The sequence below is a fragment of the Alosa sapidissima genome, chromosome 14 (assembly GCF_018492685.1).
Source record: "Alosa sapidissima isolate fAloSap1 chromosome 14, fAloSap1.pri, whole genome shotgun sequence".
NCBI classification, from domain to species: Eukaryota; Metazoa; Chordata; class Actinopteri; order Clupeiformes; family Clupeidae; genus Alosa; species Alosa sapidissima.
In genome coordinates, this window is record NC_055970.1 from 28310049 (window position 1) to 28327906 (window position 17858).

The window sequence follows — 17858 nt, forward strand, 5'->3', positions numbered from 1 at the left end:
CACACGAGGTGATCTGCAAAACCCACACAGCCCCTCCAAAAGTGATATCCCTGAGAATCACGGGTCAAGGGAGAAGTGAAACTTTCATTTCATACCTTCCTACAGTCTGTTTCTCTAGAGACGGAGAAACTGGGCTAGTGTAGTAATGAGATAGACAGGCAAACAGCAGCTTCCTGGCAGTACATTTGCCCACGTAGAGAACCTTTTGAATAGCTATCATTTGTAGCATTAATGTTACTTTATGGATCTTCTTCGTACACTTTAAATGATCAAAGTGGTTGCTCCTCTGTATATAGCTAGAGGACATGTGCTTGCACAGTGTAGAAGACATAAACATTTAAATATCATGAAGTCCATTTTAAGGGGCCCATATCAGTGAGGTGTTCTTGAGCTGAGGGCTGTTCAGCTACTGTATTGGTCTGATATGCATATCACATTCATGAAGTGGGCTTACATAAAGCTGGGGAGATAAGAGGCTACTCCCAGACATGCTTAAATCTGCAGTTTCTGCTCCGTGCCCTAAACCAATACCCCATCTGTGAGAGGCTGATTAAGGGGCTCTTAGCAGAGGGGAAACTAGTAATTTTGCCCTGAAGTATCCGTTCCGAATCTAGCCGTAAGAACAGAGGTTGTCCAGACCCTTTCATTCCAAATGCAGCAGGTAGAAACCTGCTTCAACTTCTGGTTATTTTATTCAGTCTGTTTATGCATTCATATGCCTCAAGTTGCAGAGAGTGTAAACGGACAGCACTGGTTTACATGTCTTTGTATTCCTCTTGTACTATTCTCCCTGATGTCAGCATAAGTGCAATCCTTTAATTTTCTATCTCTACACATAGTCAGTTACCCAGATCTCCATGTGTCTCTGTCTACTGCGCTACATGCAGGTGGCTGGACTCAGATGGTGTGTGTGTGTGTGTGTGTGTGTGTGTTTGTGTTTGTGTGTGTCTGTCTGTGTGTGTGTGTGTGTGTGTGTGTGTGTGTGGGGGAGTGAATGAGTGGTCAGGGCAGCCAGGCAAGTCTGGCTTTGACCATGACACTTTATTCCATGTCACGCATAGTGGCTAGAGCGAGAGCTGGCTTCAGACAGCCACACCTGGCCTGTTCTATTTTGGTGTTGTCCCGTCATCTCACAGCACAGAGGTCCTTCCAGGGTGCTGTTTGGGTCAGTGACAGGTTTCTCACCTGCCCTGCTGTGCAAGTGTCTGCAAGTATTTGGCATGGGGGGTGGGGGGTGGGTTGGTTGCACGCACTGCAGAGCCAAGCGTGGGAAAAGTGTGGCGAGTGACGTATGGCCTGTGTTGTTTGCCAGAGTCTTAAATCAAATCACCCTTTTTAGCCCAGTAATGTCTTACACTGCACAGCATTATTATGATATTAATAGACACTAAATCTGTCTGCCTCTGCAGGGCTGGCAGCATACTTTATGGTATTGACAGTATGCCAGATTTACGTCGCAAGAGGACCATGCCTATTGTCCGAGACCTGGTGAGTTATCTGCCTCAACAAGGTTATCTTTGATTTATACTGAGTTTATCCAATTTCCTCCATGTTATCTTCAGTAGGATGAGTGTGGTGACATCCTTGTCTGCTACAGTGCTCCATATTAATATGTAAATACACCCCTACTATGTCGTAAGTCACTTTAATTTGGCAAGTGAAAGGCAAAAGAAAGGTGTTTGATCCTGATGGTTCTTCAGTGCTTGCTCTGCTATTAGGATAATAGACACACAGTGTCTTGTCTGTCTTGTGAGTTCATATTTCATGTTAAGTCTTTATTTTATCCAAAAATATTTTTTGAATGACTGCTGTTTGAATGACTAATTTCTGTCTTAAACATGTTTCTGTATATACATTTGTGTGTCTGTATTTGTCTTATTACAATATGTATGGAAAAGCATTATTCATATTTGTTGGTGTCCGAAACACCAGTAGAAGAATTAGCATGTAATTGTGTAAGTTTGAAAATGTGTCTGTCTCTTTTCAGTTTAAGTTAAATATTACATATTATTTTATCATAGCATAACATGGCTTGATGTTTCACACGTAATTACTTGCAAATGTTCATAAAGCATTGAAGGACAAAAAATGATGCTGTATTTGTCCATATCTCGCATGAAATTAAAAACCAACAATGTCTTGGTAAGTATGGGTGTCATTTTTGTTTTTGGGTTTTGCGTGTATATTTACCATTCCCACATGATCCCATAATTACTATGGGTGATATTTTTCAGTGGGTTGTCAGATTTCTGCTAGGCCGGTGCCTGGACATTTCAGTCCCCGGCGAGAATCAGAGGCAAATTTTTAACACGAAATGTTGACAACTCGACCCAAAAATATATCTGAGGACTTCATTGACTTCTGATTTAACTGTGCCAAGGCTTTTAAATCATGTAAAAGCAGTGCACCACAAAGTCTTTTACACTCGGATGAAGTCAGGTTAAATTTGGTCTGGTCCTCTCATGCTTCCTCTCCTCTGTCCCTGTCCCCGACCGGCTGTGTGATTGCTTCAGGGCAACAGCAGTCTTATGTTTCTTCGGGACAGGAGGGGCGCCTGCAATTGACATTGGGGTGCAAAACACATACCAATGCATTTTGAAGTCCTTGATTAAAGTTCACAATTCACACCCGGACACAGTGATCTATGTTTTCTCTATGGTTGTGACAATGATGGTATTGCCTGCAGCAACCTCAGCAGTGATAGTGCATGTTCAGTAAACTTACATCAACACTTTGAGTTCATGTAGAGGTCACCTATCCTCTCCTACATTCCTTTGCTTAAGGTGTAAATGGCTTCCCATGGGTCTTTACCATAAGTTTGGTGCTACAGTAATTTGGTGCTTTGGTAGATGGTAAAGACAAGCTCAATATTGTCAGCTGTCAATGTCTGCATTCCTCTTTGTTGCATTACCTCCTTTGGCTCCAGCTGAGTGTTTTAAAACCCTTTCTCTATCAATATTACCTGGAGATTATTGATCAAAATTGACCTCCTATTATTAACGTGAGTCAGTGGTGTGCCACTGGCTCTACACAAAAGAAATGTGTGCGTCATGTGTTTGTCTATTTGTGAGTCTAATGTGCAGTGTAGACAGCAGAAATATTATTTTGAAAAGCTTCATGACCAATATTTGAAAAAAAAAAGAAACACACATACATGCATACAGAAGCATGAGTGAACTGTTAGATGTTAATGCATGAATCAGTAATTATGGTATGTAAGGATACCAAAGTAATGATGAGCACAGCTGCATAGTTTCACTCTGCTTACTGGTGAGAGAATCACAATGTATTCTGCATGGCCGCAGAAATGCCCATGCCAAAATGCTGTATGTGAGATGTTATTTACATTTGTTCTGTAGACATCTTGTAATTCTCTTTATTTTGCATTCTCTTCTTATGCCACTGGATATACCAGGCTTTGGTAAGTTCCTTTGCAATTGTTATTTTAGTAGGCCTACTAATGCCATTTTGCATTACTGCAGTGGTGTACACTGATCTAGTGATCTACCTCATGCTTGCTGAATTCCTGTGGGTACTCTTGTGTGTCTTTGAATGTTTATCTTTTCAGTTTACCTGCCCTGTGGGGTACAATAACAGTCATGTATTCTTAGTAAACAGGATGTGTCTAAAATTTCAGCTTTATCCTGCCATTGCTTTGTATATGTAAGATCAAGGGCCTGCAGCTTTTCAGCCATTCATAATTGTAAATACTGTATAAGCTGAACAAAGGATGAGCCTGGCAGTTTATAATAAAACTAAAGTTAAATGTTTTGCTTTTATTGCTAGAACCTCCATTGCATACACCATTTTTATAGGACTAGACACATTTTTACAACACCTACTGTTCAAACCTAGATACATGTAGACCCACACCCACAGGCAGAGAGTGGGGGTGAACTAGGCACTTTGGAGCTTCTTTGGTTTCTAAATAGCAGTGTACCTGCCGTCTTTTCCCTTCCACCTCCACACCTTGTGAACAGCGTTTAAACACATACTGTATAATAGCAAGTGCAAATCAACTTTTGCTGTGTTCCCATGACAGTGCTCTCGCTCACTCATGCTATTTTCACATGACAACTTTGATTCAATTACTTTTTGTTCCAACTCTCTCTTCCCCTAGACTTTGGCTGCTCGAAAGGCAGGCATTTCGTTCGCCCTGGTGAACAGATCTACCTTGAACAACGAGGATCTGGTGAGTGTTTCCTCCAGAGACAGTGGCGCACACATATAAATCTCACTCAGATCAGCCAGTCACTCGCTAATAGGAGCCAACCAGGCATGGCTAATATAAAGTGCCAGGCTTGCAGTCAGCCAGTTGAGATGGTTGAGGTATGGGATGGGGATGGAACAAACAGAGTTACATTCAAAACTTTTAGCAGCCTCTTGCAGTTAAACACTGCACAACATCTGGCTGAAGAATATGAACAGAATAAGTGCAGAGACTGAACTGTGATGCTACAGCTCATAGTGTACTTTGTGGTGAACACTTGGTTCCCAGTATTCTGGACGATGAATCAGAGTGTGATAGAAGGACTTCCTTGAAATGTTTGAAGGATCAGCCAATTTCTTAATGTAGCCAGCGATCCCTTTTTAATTATGCTCCCTGCTTTTTGTTAGCTGCAATGGAATCGAGGCGTTGGAGAGGGATGAGAGCTTTAATCAATGTCTAGAGAATCAGTCTTTTCTATTTTCCGCTGACCTCCAGAGCTCTATGCAATTGATTGCAATCTGCTAAATAAGTAAAAGAGAGCTCTAATGCAATTGTGGAGAGTAATGCGCAATAACCATCTGCTTTTTGGTGATGCATCTCTTCTCTTGAAAGGCTGCAAAGTGCGTGTGAGTTGCATTTGAAGCCTGTGCTGTAGCTCACCTGGTTAAGTAATCTCACCATGGACACAGCCTTGATCTGTGTGAAGCACACAGTATATTGTGTGCTAACAATATCCACAAAGTTCTTTCCTTGTACTGTATGTAGGCCTGCTTTACATTAAGAGTGTAAATAGGCACAACCAAGTTTGAATTTGAATTGTTAGGCTTTTTTAGGCTTATAAATGTGTAATTATTTGGTTGTAAGTATACTACTGCAACCATCCCAACACTTTTTTTGTCACTGCTACATTGAACAATGAATGTTACTGCACAACAGTTAATTGCTAGCCTGGTGCTGTCTAGACTAGATCTCGGTTGATTGTGGTCACAAAGCAATTTCCTTTTTCTGCTGGACCAATGAGATATCCTCCAATGTAGGGTCATTTTTTTTCTTGCTAACATCCGATGGGAGCTCTTGAAAGGTGACCACATATAATGGCTTTGGAGCAAGCTGAGTCATGTGGAATGAAGAGCTTGAGGTGCACATGCCTCTCTGTCAGATGTTTAGATGAGAACGGGCATGCTGCATATTTGGAACAGCAGTTGTAAGTAGGCCGACCAGATGTTGGTGTGTTATCCGCTGCATTAAGTACATGAGAGAGCATCCCTGTGAGGAATCACGGTCCAACATGTTCTAACAAACACAGCCATATGTCATACAAAAATACTTCAGGAGAATATCTATTGATTTGGAGTGAGGAAAGCAATCAACTTCATCTGAAATGTTAATGTTTTCCAGGTATTCTGGCTCTATAATTACATCAGTACTCAGCATAATGGCAAAATCACAGTGTATTGTAGAAATCCAATTTTACTTAATTTTGACCCAAAAATTAACATGTAATATAATTCCTGAGAGTCTATTTTAACCTTTACTTGGTATAGCTCTGAGGACTGTTCCACCTTCAAATAACTGTATTCATCTATTGTAATTCATGGACATCTTTCTCAAAACCCAATGAATATATCATCCAAATATTTGATGAATATATCATCATGGCCCAGTCCCTCAATTGTTTGCCATGGGTGAAGGCTCAAGGCTAATGCCCCCTGATGCACTATAGCCTTGTAGCTTCTCTGACACCAACTAAATGGGCAATGAATGTGCATTATACTAACTGAACCTCTACAATGAGAGCTATTGAACATTATCAGGTTGTCAAGGTTACTATGCCTATGGTAGCAGGGGGTAGTGATTGTATATTTTAAGTCAAGGAAAGCAGCTTCTGATCGATAAAAACTTGTGTCAGGCATCAATTATTGTGACTAGTCCTGCACCATGCAGTGACTCTGAAGAGGCAGACAAACAGTAGAAAGAGAATCAGGGACTGTCACTGTCTCAATTGAGTTTGGTCTCTGAGGCTAAATCCATGCAATTTGTAAGAGATATTCGCCAAGAAAGAGTTCAAGAGAAAGAATTCATGAAAACCACTTCTAACTTGCCACCAGCATCAGCAAATGGGGCATCACGCTTTTCTCAGCAGGGCAGCTGAACCCTGTTGGCAACCCCATTCTCCTCACTCTGGAGAGCCAATGTTATCTGGAATAAAACTCACAAAGAGCTAGGAGTTGCTAATTAGGAATCATAATAAAGACTTCATCAGAAAAATGAGATGCTTTGAGTGCTGAAAATACAGAATGTGCACCAAAGCTTTACCCTGACACAGAGATGCTTTATCTGTGTGTGAGCCACTGGGAGAGACTGTGAGCTTAGATGTAGACTGAGGTGGGGGGTCACCCACTCTTTGAAGCAAAGGCATTAGATGACTCTGCTGCCTTAAATTTGATGGAGAGTGTTTCTTGTTATGGCCCCTTGCCAAGCCGATAACACGTTGACATATGGTTCGTTGAAACTTTGGCAGATTAAATAAGAAGTAATTTTCGATTTCGCCTGACCGTTCAACATTTCATTAAACGATGCCTCTCATTTGCACTGTAGGCACGCGAGATTGAGCTCATCTCTGAACTCCTCTCTGAACTCATCTCTCCAACTGCTGTGGTTAGCCATGTGTGTGCCTTTTTCCCCCCTGGTGGCTTTAAATGTTTCCTGTCACTACACACTGTGTGACTTACAATAAGGCCTGAGCCCTGTGAATGCCAAGCAGCATGTTTGGTTATTGCTCACAAGATGCTTAAAATGATTGTGTGAGTATGTGGCAGACACATCACCATCACCACAGGCTGTATTTTTACATTTTGGTCACATTTTGGGTGGTAGGGTTCAACCCACCACACTTAAACAATTCTCCTCTTATTGCAAGCTCCTCCGTACTCATCATGAGTCCCTAAAGGACGTTTCCAATTGAACTCATGGTCACATGTAATCTTGATTGCCAAATAAAGCAATGTTATGTCTCTACGGTTCATTGACATTTTTACCAGTAATGCCACAGACATACAACTAAGCCTCCAGCGGATATTATGTCCCTTCAAAGGGTTTTATGGCCTCAGTCCAGCACCAATATGTGTATGATTTTAATAGTATACGCTCAGAGTACCTAGCACACACCTTTTGGTAATGCTAACATGATCAAATGAGATGAGATGAAATGGCTAAATTGGTATTAAGCAAATATTTAGCTATACACAAATGCTGTCCCTAGTCCTAGATGGGAATAGCTTTCCTAATGAAGCTCATTCCAATAGTTTTAATGAAGTGCTTTCAGGAAGTGCTTGTACTGTACCTTATTTCTTTTTTTTTCTGGATCCTTGCACAAAGTTAACATTATTGGCTGTTAATGTAATGGCAGTGTGGGAGTAAGACAGGAATCTGGAGGCAATAAAACTCTCTGCAGAAATGCATTGCTGGAGAAGTTGGAGAACTCAATAGACTGTCCACATCTCTGTCAGCTGTAACTCATGCTGCCCATGTCTCACTCCCACCCACCCACCCCACGCCCAGACCGCTGAGCACACACTGTAAAAAAGGCAGAAGTTATAGCACACATTGATTTCTCCCTGTCACGAAGAAGCAAACGATGGTTAGATATCTGTGGGGCTGTTCTGGTCACATGACAGAGACACTTGGAAGGGTCTCCGACAATAAACCATCCCAACTGAATGAGAGAGGTCTGTTAAGGTCAGGGTTCAATTCTGACTGTGATTTACAACTGGCATCGAGAAGAGAGAGGGCCTCCATCATTTGACTTTGGAATTGATTGGACAAAGAGGGGACCATGTATATACTAATACAGAAACATGAATCAATATGCCATGGGCACCCAAAGATGAAGATGGACTGTGAAAAACATGTCATCAGATCTCAGGCTTGATAGCATATTGGCACAGTTGCCCTTAACATTTTTTTTTAATTGAAGCAGAGTGTGCAACTTCATGTCATTTTATTTCATGTTAACCATGGAAAGTCTCTCCATGATAATTCAACCTAGAATGACTCTAACCAATTGGAATACATGGTTTATGGTGATTTTTTCTTCTTATTCACAAGTTGTTGCTAAATTTGAATATGACAATTTACAGTTATCTGCTTTTTTTGGAATGTATCTCCTTTAATTATACACAGAAAGAAGACACTCTTAATATTTGTGTAATTGTTTGTTTTTTCATAACGCACTATGTAATGTGCTGATATTTATCAAAATTATGTGACAACAACTAGATGCATTTGTGAAGCAATAACTCTGTTCTCCCGAGCAGCCGAGCAGGGCTTAGTTAATCTCTCTGTTTTGCGCTGTAGAAACTCCATGTGCTTAGGAAGACCTTGCAGGCCTTGATCTACCCCATCTCATCCACCACGCCCCACAACTTTGAGGTGTGGACGGCGACCGCTCCCACATACTGCCATGAGTGTGAGGGCTTGTTGTGGGGCATTGCTCGGCAGGGCATGCGCTGCTCTGAATGTGGGGTCAAGTGTCATGAAAAGTGTCAGGACCTTCTCAACGCAGACTGTCTACAGAGTGAGTGTCATTCCCTTCTTTTCCCTTCTTTTTTCTCTCTCTCTCTCTCTCTCTCTCTCTCTTCATCTATCTCTTTCTTTTTTTGTTTCTTACTGTGATGCACAGGTGTGTGGTTATGTGTAGTATAGTGTCACAAAGAAAAAAAAGAAAGAAAATGAAAAGGCAAGTTTTCATTGCACATCATTTGCATGGATATTACTTATTTCAATATATCATTATTTTCCTTTGTTGCCTGCCACTCATATTGATATAGAAAGAGAATGTTCAACGCCAGTATGATCCAGGGACAGTGTAACTATGACATAAAAAATACAGCAGTGAACATTTTTTATATAATTCCAAATAGTTATGCTTCAGAGACCTTGAAGAACTTTTCTCTTTTGACACTTTTGTGCGGACCATTTTAGCCATATGATGTGTTAAACCACAGTGTCTTTTCTCCAGATTGGACTGCAGACCTCTGCAGTTCTCTTATTATATTACACATAAACACACATACACCACACACACACACACACACACACACACACACACGCACACACACACACCTCTTTGAAAGGAGATGTAATAACTTCAAAATATTGAAGTTTGTCAGGTTGTTTAAGTGCAGTGCATGCATTTGTATTCAAAGCCTATGCATTAAACAGATTAGTCTTCCTATGTTTTTTTTCTGAAACCAGTGCACTTTTACCCTAATGCTTTAAAACGGCTTCATAACAGCATTCGATGTGTGTCTTAGATGGCACTTTTGAAACTGGATTTTCTGTTTGATTGTCTTTTTTTGACATGTAAGCTTCAGGGAACAATCATCACTGTTCTAAATTAAATTAGACATGCTTGGATCGATGTAAAACTGATTCTTTTTGCATTTACTCAAATTATGACTAATTTCCCGTTTGAGTCCTTGACCTCCCTGCTGATGACAGGCAAGATAATTCAATTAAGTTTGGTGAAATGTCAGCACTTGTACAACAAAGTGGTTCAAGCTGTTGGGATCCTCTCCAAAGCTTACTTTACTCACTCATACCTTTTAATCTTCATGGCTTATCTCTGTGTGTGTGTGCGTGTGTGTGTTTGTGTTTGTGTGTGTGTCTGCGTGCGTGTGTGTGTGTGTCCGTGTGTGTGTGCATGTGCGTGCGTGTGTGTCTGTGTGTGTGTGTGTGTGTGTGTGTGTGTGTGTGTGTGTGTGTGTGAGGATGGAGTGTTGTTTTTGTGAATGCATATGTATGTGCACTTTTCTCTGTGTGTGTGTGTGTGTGTGTGTGTGTGTGTGCGTGTGTGTGTGTGTGTGAGGATGGAGTGTTGTTTTTGTGAATGCATATGTATGTGCACTTTTCTCTGTGTGTGTGTGTGTGTGTGTGTGTGTGTGTGTGTGTGTGTGTGTGTGTGTGTGTGTGTGTTTATCTTTCCTTATGTCTCTCTTTTTCCGTGCCCAGGAGCGGTGGAGAAGAGCTCCAAGCATGGAGCTGAGGACAAAACCCAGAACATCATCATGGCCATGAAGGAGCGCATGAAGATCCGGGAGAAGAATAGGCCTGAGGTGTTTGAAGTGATCCAGGAGATGTTTGAGATCACCAAGGAGGACTTTACCACGCACCTTAAGTCAGCCAAGCAGGCTGTGCTGGAGGGCACCTCCAAGTGGTCTGCTAAAATCACCATTACAGGTCAGAGCTGGAAATCAGTACAGCGATATAGCTGAGAATATGTTTTAAATTATTATAAACATTGCATAAACCATACATACCAAACAGCATAACTAGGATGTGTTGATTACAGAAAAAACACTTGGGTCTTTACCAAGGCTAATTTTTCTTTGCTAGCTTGTTTTGGCATGCATGGGTATTGTGGTTGTAATTTGAGACCGGTAAATCCTTCATTATCATGATACACATCATTATTCATAGATAGCTGAATTTATAGTTCATTGTATGTGAATGGCCTCTGTGACAGTAGGAAAGACTATGTGCTCTCTTGACTGTGTCAGTGTCCGGTGTCTGCTGTGCTCCTTCACCTGACTTTGGCCGCTCCTGATGCTGTGAATTATTGCTAAGTTTGCACTTCTGCCAGGATGTCAATACACACAGGGGGAAGAAAAACACAGCGATGCCTTAATTTATCTCTAAGGCTATATTGAATTTCTCATTTTGGAATGTATTCATTGACTCATTATTTATCTATTATTCATTTGATAAACACGTTGGCGCATTGATTCCAGTTGCAACAGTTTTTGTCTCTGTTATTCCATACCATGGATTGTTCCTGGCTATACTGCAGTGTGTGGCATCTCGGCAAGTCTTCATCTCTGTCACGGGGAGTCAGCCTGCCGAAGCTGCATTGATGTAGTGGACCAGTAGTGACTCCCCCGCCACCCCCCAAACACCACCAAGCAGCCCAGCCTCTCCATAGTGCCTCCATGCCTCTCCCCAAACACCACCGAGCAGCCCAGCCTCTCCATAGTGCCTCCATGCCTCCCCCCAAACACCACCAAGCAGCCCAGCCTCTCCATAGTGCCTCCATGCCTCCCCCCAAACACCACCAAGCAGCCCAGCCTCTCCATAGTGCCTCCATGCCTCCCCCCAAACACCACCAAGCAGCCCAGCCTCTCCATAGTGCCTCCATGCCTCCCCCCAAACACCACCAAGCAGCCCAGCCTCTCCATAGTGCCTCCATGCCTCCCCCCAAACACCACCAAGCAGCCCAGCCTCTCCATAGTGCCTCCATGCCTCCCCCTCTGTGGGAATCCTTTCTGTTGCTCGCTCACTCCCCACCAATCACTCTCGGCAGCCAACTGCAGGATATATGTAACATGAATAATTTAGCATGTCACTCATTTATGTTTAATAACCTAATGCTCTCTCCTCTTTTATGGCACTGTGAAATACTACTGGCGCGGTGAATGATGGTGCGAGGCTCCCCCTGACTCGCCATTGACTGAGCAGAATTATACAATGGGAGCTGTGGCACAACACACCAGAGCCCCCTTCTCTTTATGCCTTCTGCCCTGATGACTTGTCTAATAAAACTAAACAGCAGTAGTTGTATGTCTGTGGCCCTGGGGCAGAGGCAGACAGAAAGTAAACACAAGCGAATAAAATACAAGAGACGTTTGTTGTTTTTGGGGAAGATTCTGACAGGCTTGATGCTGACGGTTGTTTTGTGCTCTTCACCCAGTTGTGTGCGCACAGGGCTTGCAAGCCAAGGACAAGACGGGCTCCAGTGACCCTTACGTCACCGTGCAAGTGGGGAAGACCAAGCGCAGGACCAAGACCATATTCGGAAACCTCAATCCTGTCTGGGAAGAAAAATTCTTCTTGTGAGTCATTCGGGAATTTTTCTACATCAGAAAGAGCACTATGGCTATGTGAAAAGTCCCTGAAGAGTGAGGCTAGCCTCCCCCATCCAGTGAACAGCAAAAGCTGAAATGTTTCAAATGCTTACTCAAGCTTATTTTCACAATTCTCTTTGCTTTTAATTTTGTGCAATATCAGTTTGACAGAGGACATCCCAATGCAAGGTTGTCTAAAATTCTGTCTAATAGTCCACTGTGTTGCCATAATGACTGCCTGGCTATTATGCCCTATCTTGCGGTTGCATAACCATTCCTCTTGATAAGAGGGCAGGCTCTTAGGAGGCTCTGAATAGACCATAATGAAGAAACATGCGAATGCTCATCAGCTCAGGACCCCTTAGCCAAGGCGGCCTCATTCCTTTTCATAGTCTTGAAGGGAAGCACATTGCCTGGTATATCCTTGAGCCCCTCACAATCACTCTATTATCATATTACGGTGAGGAGTGGCTTAGCTTTTCACCCCCTCTGTGTCTGTTGTATCTCTCCATGGGCGTATAAGGCCCATGAGGCTAGATAAGGGACAGGTACCACACTGCTGCGGAACAGCATCCTTGGTGGATAATCATTGTTTTGCTTGCCTGTTGCCTGCTTTAATCATGGTTTTATATTCATTTGACCTTATAAGCTATAGGTTTGTCATTTCAAAATAGAAAGCTATTTCTGAGCTATCAAATGGAACAGTCTACTTCAGTAGTGTATTGGTTGAAATACATGAGGCCAGATAAGCAGATTGTTTGCTGTGATCCCCAAGCAGATGTTTGTAGGTTTTTTAACCTTCATTTCCATTAAGGTCCTTGTGTCATATTATGTGGGCCGCTTAAATAGCAATCATGGAACTGCAACCATAAATGGGAAATGCTTTTCCAAAATTACAAAAAAATTGAATGGCACCCTAGGCACAAGCATATTTACTGCTGAGTGTGAATATTACATGCACAGCAAAAGACGGACTGCACTGGTGGTTTAATCTTTTCCACAAACATTCTATATTCCTTGCATGTCTAATCTTTCAGAAGCTGGCAATGCATCCCTCCAGTGGATAATTAAATGTGATACACACATCTTGGTATGCAGAAAACATAGCATATTGGCAGAGCTTATTTATGAGTCAGAATTCACGGTCCCTTGAAGTATAGCACATTAGCATGTACAGTTTGAGTTCAGGCAACCACAGGTCTTATATCCTGCTCTCTGACCCCAATCCTCGGCAGCTCGCTCTCTTTTAATTCTCCCTTCCACTGGCCACCCAGTCTAATCCTGAGAGTCCTGGACTGCAGATGAGGATAGGCTTGTCTCTCCCCTCACAGATGAAGTCCTTTTAAGACCACACATCATTCAGCTCCATAAAAGCTCTGCTTTGCCCTGCCCTGGCTCACATGCTCTGCTTTAAGAGTCACTTCCTCTTTTTTATATTTGTTCCAACTGTTATCCCAAGCCAAGCTCTGTAACTGACAGCATCATAAATCGTTTGTCATAGACACGTGGATTTACTGTAACCTACAAAGGGGAGAGAGAGACCAGAGGTCACTCTTTTATTATTTCTCTCTCCAATATAGTTCTTCAAAAGAAGCAGGCAATCCGTAATTATTAGAGTCGTTTTGTCAATATCACTGTTAATGGACCAGAGGACGCAGATACTCGGAAATGCTCAATCTTCTCTTCTCATAGAGATGCATGGCCACCGTTTTATTTTTACAACCAAATCTTTGGTTGGAATGATGCAACAATGTATCAGCTAACTAGGGGAGTATACCTCTAATATCAGGGGTGCTGTACCAACCCACCCACCCGCAAAATGAAAACACAATGCATTTCAGCTTGTTATATATGACAGGGTGAGAGGAGACGGCACCCCTCATCCCTTTGGGTAATTTGATATTGATGGCAGTGGGGAGGCTGGACCATCTGCCACCCAGGGGCACCATGGGAACCCATAGATCACACTCGCAGTGAAGTCTACCCCCTGCCTGCACACTATCACGGCCTTAGTACACCCAGGGGCCAATTAAAAGGCGGCGTTAGTGGCCGTAATTTTTGTGTAATCTGCATTTTTCAACCTGGTTGTTTGTTTTAGTGAGGACACCAGCATGCTGATGCGACAAGTAAAATAAGCAGATGTGGAGATGTGTCCATTAGAGACCGCGATCTATCATGAGGAGAATGGCCCATAGTGCAGGGCAATAACCTATTGGATGCATGTTTTCATCCCAGGGGCCTTAATGCGTTACTCATGAAATGTAAAGAGCAGGAGGAAAAACACATTACCAGAAACACTGCCAGAGGGCGAGGAGCAGCAAAAAGAACACCAGGCACTGCATCTCTGTTTGCCTAAACATCCATTTTTACCTCACATTAGTGATTTTTGAAAGCAAATTGTTCTTTTTGCTTTAAGCTTTTTGTACAGTACCGTTCTGCCTTACTGCTTTTTTTACAAGCTACATCATTTTTGTCATCATTTTGTGGGATTGTGAAGATTGCTGAACACAGATTTTGTTCAGGCCATATATGGTGAGCATATCAAGTGTCAAGGAAAAAAAGGGGGAAAAAGCAGCATGTAATTTAATACAGTGGCAGAGTGAGGGAATCCATGCTTGTGGCCCACAATAGGCTGTTCCTTCAGGTTCAGCACCACAGACAGCACCAGAGACCAATTTAGCTTGAAGCTCCACAACACTCACAACTGAGCGCACAGACAAAGCGAGCTCTCTGAACAAGCCAAATGATGCTGTCAGCTTGGTTGAGGTAGCATGTTCATTTCCCATGAGGCTGTGCTGTAGATGTATTGCTTCTGTATACTGTATGGCCAGTGTGACACCAATCCCACAGCCAGCGCTTTTCATTTGGAAGCATCAACAATACATTATGTGAGAGTGGTCGTTTGTGAGAGGGTAGATTAGAAGGACGTAAGGAGGGATAAGTAGACTTTTCTTGGCAAAGGGATTTCTTTTTTTGCTGGTGCCCTTTTAGAAGCACAAAGAAGTTTACTACTGTCTCCTTATACACAGCTTCTCAACCCCAACGTCTTTCTCATTTTCTCCCTCTGTTCAATTTTTTGTTCATCCCTTAGTCAGTCTTATTTAGAACCATCATGCTGCATCTGTGCCTTCCTACCTAATTAATAGTGCTCTCATCTAGCAATTACAATTAGGAGTACATTTATTCAATCAAGGTGGCCTAATTTCAGCATATAACACACTAATACAATAACTGCAACAATAACCACTACTTCTGTTTGAAGGACCAGACACACAGCTGTACATCGAATAAAACCGCCACAGCCATGTCTAATGGAGGTTTTCCACTCAGGAGTACACTGAGAGCTCCCCCAGCTCCATATGACAGGCCCTTCCAGCACACCTTCCTCCCTCCATCTGTGAGCATGGAGCCGCGGCCCCCTCCCCCCTCTTCCTGCAGGCAGTCCTGCGTCTGTGTCGTGGGCGGAGGGAGCCTCCCCAGTGCACATGCAGGACTTCCTTGAAGAGAGCTGGCGGGGATGGCCTGACGTCAATTCTAGCTGACAGGGGATCGTGAGAAGGAGAGAACGGATTATTCCGTCGTTCCTCCCAGTCTCTCTCTCTCTCTCCCTCGGTCTTGCTCTCCTTCCCACGGTCTCATATACTGTATCTAGCCAGAACACAGGAAATGTGAATGTCAGGAGATGACAGACCAACAAAAGAGGCCCGAAAATACAGCCTCAGTTTGGCATGTAGTTACCGGGGGTCTCTGGGGGCCATAAAACTCGGCTCTCTGCAGATACGGTAATGCGGCGCCTTGACAAATATAACAGATGGATAATAAATGGATGGCTCCATTTATTATGTGGGCACGAGTCGGCACTTTAATGTTCATTATGGGGTCTGCCTCAGTCCTGTGGTAAGAGCACTGTCAGGCTGCCATGAAAGTGGTTTGTGCTAATATATTAGCCAGGTCTCTGTTGAGTTTTTGGGCCAGTGTAAGTGCCTCAATTCACCACAGAGCTCTATAGGTGCCACTGGTGGCTACAGAGTGAATTAGCCATGAGTAATGTTAGTGCATGAACAATGGTTTGTCTTACCAGGGCTCATATTGATATGCAACATCAATGCTGAAGAAGGGCCTTTGTTGTTGACATTAAATTGTCACACGCGTGTATAAATAAATAATGAGGTGTCTAGAGTCTACAACTCGATACTACGGTAATTCTTGTGGAAACTTGTGATTTGTGCTTGTTTGGCTTTTCAAAGGTCAGTTATGACATGGGATGTCTATGCAAACTCTCACTCTTCTTTGATGCGTCAGCTCAGCTGTGAGTAAAAGCACCATGATTGACACATTCAGGCTGCTTCGCCCTTTTTTGATTCGCAAAGCCACTGTAGCTTTCTCTCTCAAAGGGTACACAGTCGGCCCCGATGAAGAGTGATTGGAAAAGAATCAGCGTAATCTTATTGAGAGGTTTAAAAATGTGGCGTTCAAATGCAATCTCACTATGAATTTATGGTCTGTATTGCATTAGTATTGTGCACTCTGGTTCACTGTGGTATATTTCCTCTTCAAATGGCCTTTCAAGTCTTCCGTCTGTCTGGCCAGGGGGGATTGAGGAGGGATGGGGGGGGGGGATAAGTGCCCTGTTTGTCGATTCAGTGAAGCATGTGACCTTTACGTGCTGCTGGGAAATGGGTGCTCATGAGTGCGCTTTCCTCTGCATTCCAGCGAGTGCCACAATGCCACTGACAGGATAAAGGTGAGAGTTTGGGACGAGGATGATGACATCAAGTCGCGGGTGAAGCAACACTTCAAGCGGGAGTCTGATGACTTCCTTGGCCAGACCATTATCGAGGTGCGGATGCTGAGTGGTGAAATGGACGTCTGGTACAATCTGGGTGAGTAGAGGGCCGCCACACTGGTCATCAGACCAGATATCACAACGTTGATGACTGTTATTATCCTGTTGAGGAGTACGGTCACAAATATGTGATCAGTTGCAGCTGGGCCCCTGTTAGTACGATCACAAATATGTGATTAGAACGTTTTCGAAAAAGGTTCTATAACATGACACAACAATTACCCTCAGGCACTTTTCTGCCATTAAACAATTTTAAGAACACTGAAACTATAGAACGTTCGCGTAGAATTCTAGAAGGAGCCAGGAAAATAATTCACTCTCTGGGGAACGGCATTGTCTTAAAGAATTCACTCCTCAACAGGTATGATCTGACAGCTGAAAATTCAGAATGACACCAGGTTGCTGCTTTTCTCTAATAAATGGAGCTACACTATTCTGTGCTCTATTCTGTGATATTATATTCTGTGCTAATATACTTTGAATGAGCATATCTTTGCCGCTGTTTTGTTTGTTACAGTTCTCCGTTGCATTTTTAATTCTTCCTGCAGCAGTGATAATGTGAACCATGCTGAAAGTCTGACATTTCACTTTCCCCCATCTGTTCCGACTAACAATGAAAAAAGTTCCGGTCACAGCGCCAGTTTGGCTTCAGGAACTGTTAATATGAGTTAGATCCTTAAAAAATGATACTCCCATAAATGGCAACATTTCTTTGCAAGTGTGTATCCGAAGCTAGACTGCAGCTGAAAAAGCCAACCTCAAGCCCAAGACAGCAGTTAAATACAGCACAGAGGCACAAGGAGTCCACACAACTGAGCTCTGCTGACATCTCTGATGTTGGCCAAGTCTGTCTGATGGAATGCCTTTAGAGCAGGGGTTCTCAAAGTTTTGATTGGTGAGG

General features: G+C 42.9%; 1 protein-coding gene across 5 annotated transcripts in view; it reads left to right on the plus strand.

The window, feature by feature from the left end:
* The window catches only part of LOC121681686 (protein unc-13 homolog C-like), a 121605-nt gene that overhangs the window by 39981 nt on the left and 63766 nt on the right, over positions 1–17858 (plus strand). For all 5 annotated transcript variants that reach the window (XR_006022244.1, XM_042061562.1, XM_042061561.1 and 2 more), the window contains 7 exons: positions 1410–1488; positions 3416–3421; positions 4121–4192; positions 8567–8786; positions 10223–10450; positions 11958–12099; positions 16825–16994. Coding sequence is in view for 4 of the 5 variants with exons in the window: in XM_042061562.1 (XP_041917496.1) it covers positions 1410–1488; positions 3416–3421; positions 4121–4192; positions 8567–8786; positions 10223–10450; positions 11958–12099; positions 16825–16994 (917 nt within the window). In the remaining variant the exon portion in view is untranslated. The remainder of the gene's footprint in view (positions 1–1409; positions 1489–3415; positions 3422–4120; positions 4193–8566; positions 8787–10222; positions 10451–11957; positions 12100–16824; positions 16995–17858) is intronic.